At 43.2% G+C, this 16461-nt stretch overlaps 1 protein-coding gene across 2 annotated transcripts in view; it reads left to right on the forward strand.

The window, feature by feature from the left end:
- KATNA1 (katanin catalytic subunit A1) overlaps window positions 1-16461 on the forward strand; it is a 117998-nt gene that overhangs the window by 16851 nt on the left and 84686 nt on the right. Inside the window, exons 1-2 of one of the 2 annotated variants that reach the window (XM_075862568.1) lie at window positions 11731-11812; window positions 12383-12406. Coding sequence is in view for 1 of the 2 variants with exons in the window: in XM_075862567.1 (XP_075718682.1) it covers window positions 11654-11812 (159 nt within the window). In the remaining variant the exon portion in view is untranslated. Of the gene's footprint in view, window positions 1-11648; window positions 11813-12382; window positions 12407-16461 lie in introns of those variants that run through there. The other variant, XM_075862567.1, reaches the window with a different exon arrangement.

Raw genomic sequence — 16461 nt, forward strand, 5'->3', positions numbered from 1 at the left:
GCAACGGTGACAACTCAGACAGGCCCGGGGGCTGTACTTTGCACAGGGACATAAGGGATGATTTCCCCCAATTAATAGAAAGACCGGAATATTGTCCAAAACATTCAATTATATTAATTACCGAGGGAAGGGTATCCTGCACTTTATCCATAAAAAGCACCATATCATCTGCATAGAGACCAATGGTGTCCGTACGATCTGCTATGGTTGTACCTGTAATGAGTGGAGAGGAACGTATCCGCAATGCTAAAGCCTCAATTGCCAAACTAAATAAAGCGGGCGATAGGGGGCATCCCTGACGTGTGCCCCTTTGAAGAGTAAATGACGGGGATAGTATATTATTTACCAAAACATTAGCCCGGGGTGAAGCATATATTATTTGTATCCATTTACGAAAAACAGGTCCGAAACCAAAGTTTTCCAGACAAGCAAATAAAAAGGGCCATTCATTGGAATCAATAGCCTTTGTTGCGTCCAGGGACGCCAAAGCCCAAGTGTTGTCCTGCAATGTGCTATATTGAACTATCGTCTGAACCCTCCTAATACTTATAGATGTGCTTTTACCCGGCATAAAGCCGGTTTGATCCGGGTGTATCAGATCCAAGATGACCGTATTCAGTCGTTGAGCAAGGATTTTAGTCAGAATCTTATAATCTGCATTTACCAATGATATGGGGCGGTATGAACTACAGTCCAAGGGGTCCTTTCCGGGCTTTAGCAAAACCACTATGGTGGCATCATAAAATGTAGTAGGCAATGCCCCAGAAGCAATGGCAGACTCAAAGACCTTCTGTAGCTGGGCTGGTAAATGGTCACTGTATTTACTATAAATCTCTATAGGCAGGCCATCTGGACCGGGGGCTTTACCTTTAGCCATAGCTTTGATGGCCCGGGTGATTTCGTCTATTGTGATATCGGCATCCAAAAATGCCTGTTGAGTGTTTGTGAGCTGCGGGAAAGATAAATCTGATAGATAAGCAGATATATCCAGATCAGTTATAGCCAATGTAGTCTTATAAAGGGAAGTGTAGTAATCTTGAAAGCGTTGGGTCAAAAGTTCTGCTTCCATGAGTATATCCCCAGAGGGGGCCCTAAGCTTCAGAACTGCATTTGAGGCAGAATTTTGCTTCACCATAAATGCTAGTAATTTGCTAGACTGATTCCCCAGTTCAAAATATGACTGTCTAGAAAAAAATAACTTCCGTTTAGATTTAACATGTTGTTGTTGTTGTTGGGCGTATAATCTCTGAAAGCTCAACCATTCATCAGTAGGGTCAGAGACATAGGCTAGCATTAGCTGAACGGTCCTATCTGTCAGAATTTCCTCATCCTGGGCTGACGTGCGTTTAATGCAAGAAATAGTAGAGGATAAACAGCCCCGCAAGTATGCTTTGAGGGTATCCCAGAAATTAGAGGCACCCATCTGTATATCATTAGTAGATGTAAAACAATCTAATTGGTCCGGGATCCTATCTGATGGGCCAATTAAAGATAGCCAGAAGGGACTCGCCCTCCACAGGGGCCTACTTCTACTGGACAGAGTTAGGAGAGTGAGAATAACTGGATTATGATCCGATATTCCCCGGGGACCATGTGTTATAGAGGCCATGCGCAATACCAAATCAGGTGTCCCAAATATATAATCCAGGCGTGACAATGTACGTCTTGTTGAGGAATGACAAGTGTATTCTAACAAATCTGAACATTTAAAGCGCCATAGGTCTATCCATCCGGTTCCAGTTATGAATGTATATAAAGTGGTATTTGTTGTGCCGCCCACGCCAGACGGTATGGAATCATGAAATCTATCTAAATTGCTATCCATTAAGAGATTGAAGTCCCCCATGCAAATAACAGAAGCGTCTGGGTAGTCGAGGGCAAAACTGACCGCGCAATTTAAAATTTCCATAGAGGCCGAAGGTGGGTTATAAATACATATAATGACGTAGCCCTTAGTCAATCTCGGCATATGTAAAAATGAACCTCCCCTCAGAGTCTCTACGAGTTACCTTAGCCTCCCAGCGTAGCGATTTGTGAACCAATAGGGATACCCCTCTAGAATAGCATGTGTGAAATGAATGTGCAAACCACTGAACCCACGGCTTATTCAGCCATCTATCCGTTTCCAACGTCAAATGTGTTTCCTGAAGACTGAGGATGTGAGGTGAAAATTGCCTAATATGAGAAAATACCTTTACTCGCTTAAAGAGGCTCTGTCACCAGATTTTGCAACCCCTATCTGCTATTGCAGCAGATAGGCGCTGCAATGTAGATTACAGTAACGTTTTTATTTTAAAAAAACGAGAATTTTTGGCCAAGTTATGACCATTTTCGTATTTATGCAAATGAGGCTTGCAAAAGTACAACTGGGCGTGTTGAAAAGTAAAAGTACAACTGGGCGTGTATTATGTGCGTACATCGGGGCGTGTTTACTACTTTTACTAGCTGGGCTTTCTGAAGAGAAGTATCATCCACTTCTCTTCAGAACGCCCAGCTTCTGGCAGTGCAGATCTGTGACGTCACTCACAGGTCCTGCATCGTGTCGGCACCAGAGGCTACAGATGATTCTGCAGCAGCATCGCGTTTGCAGGTAAGTCGATGTAGCTACTTACCTGCAAACGCTGATGCTGCTGCAGAATCAACTGTAGCCTCTGGTGCCGACACGATGCAGGACCTGTGAGTGACGTCACAGATCTGCACTGCCAGAAGCTGGGCGTTCTGAAGAGAAGTGGATGATACATCTCTTCAGAAAGCCCAGCTAGTAAAAGTAGTAAACACGCCCCGATGTACGCACATAATACACGCCCAGTTGTACTTTTACTTTTCAACACGCCCAGTTGTACTTTTGCAAGCCTCATTTGCATAAATACGAAAATGGTCATAACTTGGCCAAAAATGCTCGTTTTTTAAAAATAAAAACGTTACTGTAATCTACATTGCAGCGCCTATCTGCTGCAATAGCAGATAGGGGTTGCACAATCTGGTGACAGAGCCTCTTTAAGTGGTGTACCCAGCCCCCTGACATTCCATGACATACATACTATGTTATCAGAAATTATAGTAATTAGACAATGTGAGGATCACGGCACCGCCCTGATACCCCGTGCTGACACGAAATACCAGTGGGAGTACCGTATGTGAAATATGGAGGGAAGAGGCTCCCTCAGAGCACTGCTCATGAGCACCTAGGTCCTGCAGAAAAGGGAAAACAGCACAGAAACAAACATAACTCGCAACATTGCGCAAAGTAACAGTATCCTTTACAGAAAAAACCATCTTGGAAATATAGGGGTTACCACCGCTATTGATAACGGCAGGTAAAGATGTACATATGGACGATATCCGGAGCTCCCGTCCTTAGGCTTATCAAACGAATATATCTGTGTAGACACAAAATGAATGCAGCATATACATTGGAGAAACAAAACATATCAATAAAAAGTCAAAAGGATATGTTGAAGAAGTAGTCTCGAGCAGGTATCCCCTGCTGGTTAAAGGAACAGTGTCATCACAAATTATTTTTTTATATGTTAAAGATGTTAGTGCTTTATTAAAAACGTTTATATTCATTTGTGTGTTTGTGTTTTACTTTTTCTTATTTTTACACTTTTTCTTCCCTATGGGGGCTGCCATTTTTTGTTCCATTTCTGTCTGTGTCGATTAACGACACATACAGACATGGAATACGGCAGCCACAGTCCCATAGGGACTGCGAACGGCTCCCGTCCCATTGACTGCCGTGTACGGCGTCTGTGTGGGAACTGCGCATGCGCCGCTCCCACACAGTCCAATTCGAAATTGGCGCCGTCCGGCGCCATTTTCCTGTGGACCGGAAGTCGCGGCCGGACAGTAATATTACTACTTCCGGTCGTGGCTTCCGGATTTGTGCACTTGGACCAGCGGCAGCAAACGGAGCGGACGGGCTGGAGGGAGCCGCGGCGGCAGGAGCAGGTAAGAGATTTCAATGTATGTTCGTGTTTGTGTGTGTTTACTACTGTATGTAAACCTACTATGCTGTGTGTTAGCTCAAAAAATGGCGACACACAGTGTAGGAGGTTACACCGTTCAAACCCCTCGTTTATCCCGGCACTAGCCAGGATAAAGGAGGGGGGGATGCTGAGAGCTCACTAGAGCAAGGGCTTTTAACCCAATGTTGCAATTTTGGGAAATAGCTCCATCTAGTGACCAAAAATGGGTAGTATTATAAATTAGAAATAATTTATAATATTTCCTGAAATATTTTCGTGAAAAAAATAAAAAAAATTTGAACAATGTTTAATCACCCACACACTAAATGTTTAATTTTAAAAAAAAAAACATGTTTTTCTGGCAACACAATACCTTTAAGTTCTTGGTGGGGGCGGATGAAATTGGAGCCAGTCCATGGCCTCACCAGGAGTGTTGAAAAACACGGATGATCCCCCATGCAGAATGCGCAAATGAGCCGGACACATCATGGAGTATACTATTCCGCGATCTCTAAATCTTCTCTTGACTTCGGTGAATTGGGCTCTTTGCTTTTGAAGATCCACAGAGAAATCTGGGAAGATGGACACTGTGGAGTTGTTGTGCTGTATGGGGCCTTTCTGTCTGGCCAGACGAAGAGCCGTGTCACGATATTTACAATTAAGTAGACGAGCCAAGAGAGGTCTAGGTGGCGCCCCAGGTGGTGGGGGCTTCGCTGGTACTCTATGAGCACGTTCCACGGCGAACATCGGGGAGAAGTCATCACCCAGGGTTTCTTTTAGCCATGTCTCCAGGAAACGGTCGGGGTATTGACCCTCTGCGCGCTCAGGTAGGCCTATGATACGGAGATTGTTGCGACGCAGCCGGTTCTCAAGATCGTCCATTTTCTGTTGCCCTGCCTCTGCTTTGTGGGACACAGAGGAGAGTTTAACTGCCATCGGAAAGACTCTATCTTCCAAGTGGGAAACACGGGACTCCACCTCCGTCAAGCGGCCGCGCATAGATTGCAGATCTTGTCGCAGAAGACCAACATCAATTTTGATCTCTTCAATTTTACCCGTCAGGGAAGTCTTGCAAGCCGTGATAGCCTGGAGTAGTTGATGCGATACCTGACGTAGGGTAGGTTCCTCCTCCTGCTCATCTCCTGAGAGGTTAGCACGCGGCGGATCCACAGATTTGGGCGTGTTACATCGTAGGGATCTAGTACCCTCCGGAGGGTCATTTCTAGCAAAATCTTTCAATTTCTCTGAAGCGGAGGGACCCTTAGCACGGTTGGTAGTCACAGCAGAAGCGAGAGGCAGGCACTAACTTCTGAGGTAAAATGTACCGTCCCTTTCAATATAAATGAGTGACGCACTTCTGTGAAGATAAATCCTGCCAGTAACGTAATGAAAGTTCAGCAATAGTAATATAGAGAACCCGGCTGTATACCGTAAGGCGATAAAGATGGCAAGTAGATAGGGCAGCAAGAAACCGTCTAGGGCTGTAACATGTATCCAGAGAACGAGGGTTTCCACAAGTCAACGTCGGCCCAGGGTATAATATATAATAAAGAAGCAGATGAGTATAGTACAGCAGCATAGGAGTACTGATGGCAAGTGAGATTCCTATTAGGTGCTTCCAGCATCCAGCAGGGGGCAGCAACTGCTGTGAGTCGGTCCACCACGTGTCGTCTCCAGCGGCCGAGATGTCCGCAAATAACACCACAGAGAGTCACAACAGGCTCACTGGACAAGACTCCTCCGGTCCAGCAGTCAGGTAAGTGGAGGATGGGTGCCTACAGAGCAGGATTATAATCAGGATGGCGGGAGCTCCGGTGCACACGTCCGCTCAGGCTGCCATCCAAGCCACACCCCGTCATTCTCCTACTTTACAATATATACATATTATTTCCTGCCATTTACTGGTTGTTACTCAGCAGGTTTGTGACTGTTAAGGCCTGGTCTACATAGGACGGAAAGTCCCGGCCACATGGATGACATTTAATTTAAACAAATGTCATCCACATTCTGCAGAACATTTTCCCCATGAGTATCCGAGCATACTGCGGATTTCACCATTTTCATTGTAGAAGGGGGAGAAATCATCACAAAATCTCGCTGTAGAAAAATCTGCAACAAGTCCGCTACCTGTACCTAAACAAAATAAATATATAAAGGAAGGCCTTAACCCCTTCCCTCTTTGGCCACTTTAGACCTTCCCGACAGAGCCTCATTTTTCAGATCTGACATGTTTCCAAGTGACACTGAGATTGTTTTCTCGTGACACATTGGACTTTATGTTACTGGCAAAATTTGTTCGATATGTTCAGAATTTAATTGTGAAAAACACCAAAATTTAGGGAAAAGTTGCAAAAATTTGCATTTTTCTCAATTTAAATGTATCTGCTTGTAAGGCAGGCAATTATCACACACACACACACACACACACACACACACACACACACACACACACACACACACGTTGCTAACGAACATCCCCCATATGTCTACTTTAGATTGGCATCATTTTTTGAACATCCTTTTATTTTTCTAGGACGTTACACGGTTATGAACTTTAGCAGCAATTTCTCACATTTTCAAGAAAATGTCAAAAGGCTATTTTTGCAGGGCCAGTTATGTAGTGAAGTGGCTTTGAGGGCCTTATATATTAGAAACCCCCATAAAGTCACCCCATTTTAAAAACTTCACCCCTCATAGTATTCAAAACAGCATTTAGAAAATATCTTAACCCTTTAGACTTTTCACAGGAATTAAAGCAAAGTAAAGGTGAAATTTACAAATGTCATATTTTTTTGCAGAAATTTATTTTTAATCCATTTTTTTTTTATTTTTTTTTTATAACAAAGTTTTACCAGAGAAATGCAACTCAATATTTATTGCCCAGGTTCTGCAGTTTTAGGAAATATCCCACATGTGGCCGTAGCGTGCTACTGGACTGAAGCACCGGCCTCAGAAGCAAAGGAGCACCTAGTGGATTTTGGGGCCTTATTTTTATAACAATATATTTTAGGCACCATGTCAGGTTTGAAGTGCTCTTGCGGTGCCAAAACAGTGAAAATACCCCAAAAGTTAACCCATTTGGGAAACTACTCCCCTCAAGAAATTTATCTAGGGGTATAGTGAGCGTTTTAACTCCACAGGTTTTTTGCAGAAATTATTGGAAGTAGGCCCTGAAAATCGACATTTTTTTTCAAAGAAAATTTAGGTTTAGCTAATTTTTTCTCATTTCCACAAGGACTGAAGGAGAAAAAGCACCATAAAATTTGTAAAGCAATTTCTCCCGAGTAAAACAATACCCCACATGTGGTAATAAACGGCTGTTTGGACACACGGCAGGGCTTTGAAGGGATGGAGCGCTATTTGGCTTTTGGGGATCACATTTAGCAGGAATGGTTTGCGGAGGCCATGTCGCATTTGCAAAGCCCCTGAGGGGACAAAACAATGAAAACGCCCAAAAAGTGACTCCATTTAGGAAACTACACCCCTTGAAGAATTCATCTAGGGGTGTAGTAAGCATTTTGACCCCACAGATATTTCATAGAATTTATTAGAATTGGGCAGTGAAAATAAAAACAATCCTTTTTCTTCAATAAGACGTAGGTTTAGCGCAAAATTTTTCATTTTCTCAACAAATAAAGGAAAAAACGAACCCAATATTTGTAAAGCAATTTCACCCGAGTACGGCAATACCCCATATGTGGTCATAAAATGCTGTTTGGGCACACGGCAGGACTCAGAAGGGAAGGAGCGCCATTTGGAGTGCAGATTTTGCTGGATTGGTTTCTGGGCGCCTGTGGGACCAAAACAGTGGAAACCCCCCCAGAAGTGACCCAATTTTGGAAACTACACCCCTCAATGCATTTACCTAGGGGTGTAGCAAGCGTGATAACCCTGCAGGTATTTTGTAGAAATTAGTGTGCACTAGATGTTGCTGAGTGAAAATGGGATTTTTTGCCATAGATATGCCAATATGTGGTGCCCGGCTTGTGCCACCATAACAAGACCGCTCTCTAATTATTATGTGGTGTTTGCCGGTTTTAGAAACACCCTACATGTGGCCCTAATCTTTGAAAGCGTACCATGTAAAATTGAGGCCTAATTTGGCGATTTACAAATTATTGGTTCAAAATTGCAGAGGCTCTGATGTGAAATAATAAAAAGAAACTCCTAAGAAGTGACCCCATTTGGAAACTACACCCCTCAAGGCATTTATTAAGGGGTGTAAGTGAGAATTTTCACCCCACAGGTTCTTTCCATAAAAATGTGCTGCGGATGGTGCAAATTTAAAATTAATATTTTTCCCTAGGTATGCCATTTCAGTGGCAAATATGTCCATGCCCAGCTTATGCCACCGGGGAGACACACCCCAAAAATTGTTAAAAGGGTTCTCCCGGGTATGATGATGCCATATATGTGGAAGGAAACTGCTGTTTGGGCACACTGTATGGTTCAGAGCGGAGGGAGCGCCATTTTGGAGAGCGGATTTTGCTTGGTAGTAGATTTGTTTGATTATTGTTGGTGTTTCCGCTTATAATGTGGGGTTCCATGTTACGCTGTGAAGCAAACCTTTCTGCACAGGCCGGTGTCGCACTGATAAATGGCGTCCTTTCTTATCTCCTTTTGGTCCACACTCCGCACCTTTGCAGTTTGGGGAATTTTGCTGGGAAGTGTTGTCCTGGTATAATACGGGCGCCCTTGCTTCCAGAAGATATGTTTGGGCCCTCCCCTTCCTGGTTCCCTAATTTTAGGGCCTTGATAAATCGCCTCCTGAAACAGAAGAAATGTTCCCCTCGGACCTGCACAACTGCATATTTTTTATTTCCTGACTTGGAGCCATAACTAATTTTATTTTTTCATAGACTTAGTCGTATGAGGGCTTTTATTTTGCGGGACGAGCTGTAGTTATTATTGGTACCATTTTGGGGTACATGCAACTTTTTGATCACCTTTTATCCTATTTTTTGGGATAACCGGTAAACAAAAAAACGCAATTCTGGCATAGTTTTTTTTTTTTGTTTTTTTTTTTTATACATCGTTCACCATGCGCTATAAATTACATGTTAACTTTATTCTGCGGGTCAGTACGATTCCGGCGATACCTAATTTATAGAACTTTTTTATGTTTTTACAACTTTTTGCACAATAAAATTACTTTTGTAAAAAGAATGTATTTTTTCTGTCGCCAAGTTGTGAGAACCATAACTTTTTAACTTTTTTGTCGACCGAGTTGTATGAGGGCTTGTTTTTTGCGAGACGAGCTATAGTTTTTTTAGGTACCATTTTTGGATACGTGTGACTTTTTGATCACTATTTATTCCAATATTTGTTGGGCAAAGTGACCAAAAAACAAACTCTGGTATAGTTTTTTTTATGTTTTTTTTTTTACGCTGTTCACCGCGTGCAATAAATAATATAATATTTTGATAGCTCAGGTCATTACGGTCGCGGCGATACCAAATACGTGTGGTTTATTTTTCTTCAATAATAGAGGACTTGATAAGAGAAAAAGGGCGATTGGGTTTTTTATTACTTGAAACTTTTATTGTTTTCAAACTTTTATTTTTTTCACTTTTCACTAGGGGACTTGAAGGTTCAACCGTCAGATTTTTTTTTTTTCTAATACATTGCACTACCTACGTAGTGCAATGTATTAAATCTGTCCGTTATTCACTGACTGCAAGCCGATTAGGCCCCACCATGAGGTGAAGCCTAATCCGCTTCTGTAATGGCAAGACAGGAGGCCATTGTGTCTCCTGTTGCCATAGCCGCAGTCGCCAGTCCTGATTGCCTGTCAAGGCTGGCGAACTGCTAGCAACCGCTAAGATGCAGCGAATACTTTGGATTGCTGCATCAAAGGGGTTAATGGCAGGGATCGGAGCTAGCTCCGTTTCCTGCCGTTACAGGTGGATGTCAGCTGTAACTTACAGCTGACTTCCACTGATGACGCCGGATCAGCTCCTGAGCCGGCGCCATCTTGCCGGCGGCTACGGAATCCGATCCGGCTCCGCCGCCGGGCGGATCTTGACCGACTAAGGTGCTAGGCAGACCGGGAGGCCAGTATTAGGCCTCCGGTTGCCATTGCAGCCACCGGGTTCCAATGAGCTGCAAACACCTTAAATGGAGCGATTGTGTTTGAACGCTGCATTGAAGGGGTTAATGGCGGGGATCGAAGCTAATTTTAGTCCCCGCCATTACAGCCGGATGTCAGCTGTAAGATACCACTGAGATCCGGTGATGATGGCACCAGCTCAGCTTTTGAGCCGGTGCCAAGCATTTGGCGTATGGATACAGCAAATTGCGGGAAGCACTAGCTTTCCATGGCGTACCCATACAGCAAATGTCGGGAAGGGGTTAAAGTGTCTCTTTTGGACCTTTAGCCTCTGTTCACATCTGCGTTAGGGTCCCGTTCTGACGTTCCGTTGGAGCTTTCCGTCAGAACGGGACCCTGAGCAGACACAGACGGAAACCAGAGATCAACTACGCAATTGCTTCCGGCAAAACGACGGACCCGGAGTACAAAAGAGACAAACGGAAACCACGGGCACCGGATCTGTCACCATTGAAATCAACGGTGATGGAAACGGAAACCTCTGCTTTCCTTCGGTGTCAGTTTGTGCCTGCCCAGGGTCCCGTTCTGACGGAAAGCTCCGACAGAACGTAAGAACGGGACCCCAACGCAGATGTGAACAGAGCCTTATTATAGTTTTGGCTAATGCATGCAAAATCTGCATCAAATTTGCTCCATATGAACAAGGCAGGATTCACAGCATTTCCGCAAAGTTTTTACAGCGATCTGCATTGTTTTTTGGCAGATTTCACCCCTTCTATGTTAAAAAGGGGAAATCTTCAGTGAACATCCAGATCAAGCATGCTGCAGATTTCTTTTTTTCTTTCAATCTCACCCACTTGCCTGCAACAGTCTCCATCTGTGAATTTTCCATGTATAAATCCAGACGGAAAATCCACAACAAATCCGCTAAGTGTGAAAGGGGTTTTAGAGTATGTTCCCGTGGGTTGGATATGCTGCAGATTTTCTGTGACGGGTTAACACGCGGAAAATCTTCAGCTTTTACAGTAGCGGCAAAAGTATGAGATTTCAACAAGTCTCATCCCCGCACTGTGGCTAAAATCTGCACATAATTAATGTGGCGCTGGTACTATATAGTCCGCAGCGTGTTAATTTATGCTGCAGATTCTGAGCGCTGATGCATTTCATTTGCCACGTAGATTTGGATGGGGAGCATAAAATCTGTTGTAAAAATTGCATGCTGTATTTTCTTGGTTTTTTTTTACAGCGATTCCGCAGTTAAAAACGTAGTAAGTCCACAGCTGCTAATAAAGCTTATAAGTAAGTGCTTCACAGTTTTTTCCGCAGCTACGTGCGCAGTAAAAACGAACAATGTGCTGCGTGTTTCTGTGACTGATTAACCTGCAGACTTATGAAATTCCACTGCAGATTTTCTGTTGCAGAAAATATGCAGCATATCCGGCCTATGGTAACATACCCACTAGTGTTGTCACAATATCGCGTATACCCGATCTCCACAGTCAACCATTATTATTCATCTAAAAAAAAAAATTGTTGGTGTGATATTTTAGGAGATGCAAAATAATATCTTAGATTCCATACACGTAGTCAAAGTATTGAATTGAGCTAATTTTAATTCTTTTCTTTTGCAGTCAGGATGAGTCTTCTCATGATAAGTGAAAATGTGAAACTAGCACGAGAGTACGCTCTGCTGGGTAACTATGATTCCGCCATGGTTTATTATCAAGGTGTGTTGGATCAGATGAACAAATATTTATATGTCAAAGACACCTTCCTACAGCAGAAATGGCAGCAGGTAGGTTTTTAGGACATTTCTATATTACGTTTCCTCTAAGTCTTAAAGGGGTTTTCCACCTTCTGACAACTGATGACCTATCCACCAGATAGGTCATCAGTACATGATCTGTGGGGGCATGACATCCAGGACAGCACAGATCAGCTGGTCCGGTGCCTCCGTGCACCGGGCGTACACGCCATGAAAAAGGAGCGGACCTGCAGTTCTGCAGCACGGCTGCAATTCTATGTACGGAGCCAAATGCTTCCGGATCCATACATAGCATTATGTGCCATAACATCAGGTGTCCGCAAGCCACCGGAGTGGCTTATCGTTGCGGGGTCCAAGTGTCGGACCAGCAGAGATGATATACTGATGACCTATCTGGTGGATAGGTCATCAGTTGTCTGAAGGTGGACAACCCCTTTAATTATAATAAATTTGTATAAACTTTTTCAACAACATTGTACGTTAAGAAAATATTTGGCTGCCTTTTGTAAAGCTTTGTAGGTATTTATTCCTTGAAAGTTTGACTAAGTAGACAGATAATTTTTTTTAATTTAATTTATTTTTTTTTGTCCTACAACCCAGCAACATTAGATGTTTGAGATGTAGGTAAGAGTGTTCTAGATCATCCAGATTTTGTGCACGTGCATTCTTTGTGTCATGTTTATTATATTGAGATTGTTCTTGCTGTTTTACTGTGTTCATTTAGTAGCATGTACTTTGTGGTGATGTTGTTTTAATTTTTTGGAAGGAGTCCCAATTGGATTGAATGATTAGTGTATCCTATTAATGCGTGGATAAAAAGGAAAACAAATACATTTATACATTAATTTTTATTATCTGTGTTTTGAGTTCCTATGATTTTGGAATCTTGTCCGTTATTAAGGATCCCATTAAAAATATAGTCACGGTGGTAATGTCCAATGTGACGTGAGATGGTCACATGTCCTCCAATGGCTGTAGCTTAAAGATGGCACATGGCTGCACTATTTTTCCATAAATCATATTAGTACTACTTTATTTTCCACTGCAGTCTATTCTTGTTCTTCCTTGGGAATATATCCCGGGAAGACCACATCTCGAATATGGGATTCAGTTTTGGCCTCCACATTGTTTAAAGGATATAGAGGAGCAGGAGAGGGTTCAAACTAGAAAATGGTATGGAAGTTGACTTACAACAAAAGGCTAGAAAAATTGGGCTTGTTTACGTTGCAAAAAAGAGGCCTTAGAGATATTAATCACTTCCCGACATCCGCCGTATGTATACGGTGCACGTCGAGCTGGGGAGTATGGAGCGGGCTCATGGGCTGAGCCTGCTCCATATGACGAGCATGTCGGTTGTGTGTTCCAGCCGACACTTCCGGGTAACGAGTGAGATGCCGCTCCGGCGCTAGCTCGCTCATTTAACCCCTTAAATGCCGTTGGTTGGCATGGAGGCCTGATGAAGGCCCCCAGGTCCGCCATCTTTGTAAACCAGGCCGTCAAAAAATGGAACATGCCCTGTTTTGGGCCGATCTCCCGGCCGTGCGGCCCCATAGAAGTCTATGGGGCCGAGTAAAGCACGGCTGCCACTTGGATGTGATCCGAGTGACGGCTTGTCTTTCTGCCGCGCGTTCGCTCTCTTCTCCTCACGGTGTGAAGGGCATGTGAGCAGGAGATTTTTTTTTTTGCTCCCTGTAGGAGCAAAATCCCTAATCCCCGGCCACAGAGTTGCCGAAGCTGTGGCCAGGAATTCCGCTCCAGGAGAAGTCCCTGACTTAACTGTCCATATATGGACAGTGACGTGAAGCAGAATCCCCTGCCACAGCGGGCGAGGCTATGGCCGGTGATTCCACTCCAAGAGAAGCCACTGTCATATATGTACAGTAAAGTCAGAGACTTCTCCTCGAGCAGTCCCCTTCAGTGGCGCTATCTACAGGGAGGGGGGGGGGGTGCCATATATGAGGGGTGTGCCATCTACAGGGGGTGTGCGATCTACAGGGGTGCTATGTACAAGTGGGCTGTGTGGCACTACCTAGAGTGGGCTGTGTGGCACTACCTTCAGGGGGGGCTGTGGCAGTATCTACAGGGGCTGTGTGGCATTATCTACAGAGGGAAGCGTGTGGCAAAAAAAATTGACAAATGAAATTCATCCATTTTTAAAATGGACAGGAAAAAAACTGATGCAAAACGGGTCAAAATCGGCCGTTTAAACATAAACACGGCCTGGAATGGATGCAAAACGGACATTTTTATCGGCCGACACTCCGGTTCTATTCACACGACCGGGCCCAATTGTCTTTGTGTGACATCTTAAATGTTGGGCCTTTTTTTTTTTTTTTTCAAGTTATTCATTTTTAAACTTGCCTGAAGGAGTCTGTGTGCGCTGAAAGCTTGCATATATCAGTTTTATGGTTAGCCAATAAAGGTATCATGCCTACAATGTTTGTTTTGTCTTTTTTGACACAAAAGTAATTAACATTGCATATTGTTTCAGGCTAACATGGTACTATACTTTTTATTTGGCAGAAATTCATATTTAATCCATTTTTTATTTTTTGCTGTAACACAGAAGGTTTTACCAGAGAAACACAACTCAATACATATTGCCCAGATTCTGCAGTTTTTAGAAATATCCCACATGTGGCCCTAGTGTGGTAATGGTCTGAAACACAAGCCTCGGAAGCAAAGGAGCACCTAGTGGATTTTGGGGTCTCCTATTTATTAGACTATATTTTAGGCACCATGTCAGGTTTGAAGAGCTCTTGTGGTGACAAAACAAACAACCCAAAAAAGACCCCATTTTGGAAACTACACACACAGGAAATTCATCTAGGGGTGTAGTAAGCATTTTATTAGAATTGGGCAGTGAAAATAAAAATCTTAGCTTTAGCTCAAAATTTTTCATTTTCTCAACAAATAAAGGAGAAAAAGCACCCCAACATTTGTAAAGCAATTTCTCCAGAGTACGGCAATTCCTCATATGTGGTCATAAACTGCTGTTTGGGCACACGGTAGGGCTCAGAAGGGAAGGAGCGCCATTTGGCTTTTGGAGTGCAGATTTTGCTGGTTTGGTTTCTGGGCGCTATGTCGCATTTCCAAAGCCCCTGTGGAACCAAAACAGTGGAAACCCCCAGAATTTACACCATTTTGGAAACAAAACTCTTTAAGGTATTCACTTAGGGTTGTAGTGAGCATGTTAACCTCGCAGGTGTTTTTCAGAAATGAGTGTGCAGTTGATGTTGCAGAGTGAAAATGGGATTTTTTCCATAGATATGCCAATAGGTGGTGACCAGCTTGTGCCACCATAACAAGACAGCTCACTAATTATTATGCCATGTTTCCTGGTTTTAGAAACACCCTACATGTGTCCCTAATCTTTTTCCTGGACATTCGACCAGGCTCAGGAGTGAAAGACTACCATGTGAAATTGAGGCCTAGTTCAGCGATTTACAAAGTATTGGTTCACAATTGCAGAGGTTCTGATGTGAAATAATAAAAGAAACCCCTGAGAAGTGACCCCATTTATTAAGGGGTGTAGTGAGCATTTTCACCCCACCGGTCTTTTCCATAAATGAATGCGCTGCGGATGGTGCAAAGTAAAGATTTAAATTTTTCCCTGGATATGCTATTTCAGTGGCATATGTCACACCCAGCTTGAGCCACTGTGGAGACACCCTCCCCCCCCAAAAAAAAATTTGTTAAAAGGGTTCTCCCGGGTATGCTGATGCCATATATGTGGAAGTAAACAGCTGTTCGGGCACACAGTAGAACTCAGAACGGAGGGAGCGCCATTTGGCTTTTGGAGCGTGGATTTTGCTTGGTGGTGGTTTTGTTTGGAGTCTTACTGGTATTTCAGTTTATAATGTGGGGGTACATGTAATCTGGGCAGAGTACATCAGGGCATAAAAAGAGAGTATAATAATGGGGTAAAAAAAACAATAAAATAATCCATAGATGTGTGGTAGGCTGTGAAGCAAGCCTTTATGCACAGGCCAGTGTCACACTGATGGTGTCGTTTCTTATCCCCCTTTTCGGTACACACACTGCACCTTTGCAGTTTGGGGAATTTTGCTGGGAAAGCGTTGTCCTTGTATAATATGGGCACCCTCGCTCCCAGCTGATATGTTTGGTTCCTCCCCTTCCTGGTTCCCTAACTTTAAGGCCTTGATAAATCGCCTCTTCAAACAGACTAAATGTTTCCCTCGGGCCTGCACAACTGCATATTTTTTATTTCCTGACTTATTGGAGCCATAACTAATTTTAATTATTTCATAGACGTAGTGGTATGAGGCCTGTTTTTTTGCGGGTACGAGCTGTAGTTATTATTGATACCACTTAGTGGTACATGTGACTTTTTGATCACATTTTATCCCTTTTTATGGGAGACAAGGTGGCCAAAATAAACAGCAATTCTGGCATTGTTTTCAGTTTTTTTTTTTTTATATGCAGCGTTCACCATGCGTTATAAATTACTTGTTCACTTTCCTCTGCGGGTCAGTACGATACCAAATTTATAGCACTTTTTTTTTGTTTTACAACTTTTTGCACAGTAAAATTACTTTTGTAAAAATGTATTTTTTCGCCATGTTGTGAAAACCATAACTATTTAATTTTTTAATCGGCGGAGCTGTATGAGGGCTTGTTTTTTTGGATACATGCGACTTTTTGATCACTTTTTATTC

The sequence above is a fragment of the Rhinoderma darwinii genome, chromosome 4, assembly GCF_050947455.1.
Source record: "Rhinoderma darwinii isolate aRhiDar2 chromosome 4, aRhiDar2.hap1, whole genome shotgun sequence".
In the NCBI taxonomy this organism is placed as follows: Eukaryota; Metazoa; Chordata; class Amphibia; order Anura; family Rhinodermatidae; genus Rhinoderma; species Rhinoderma darwinii.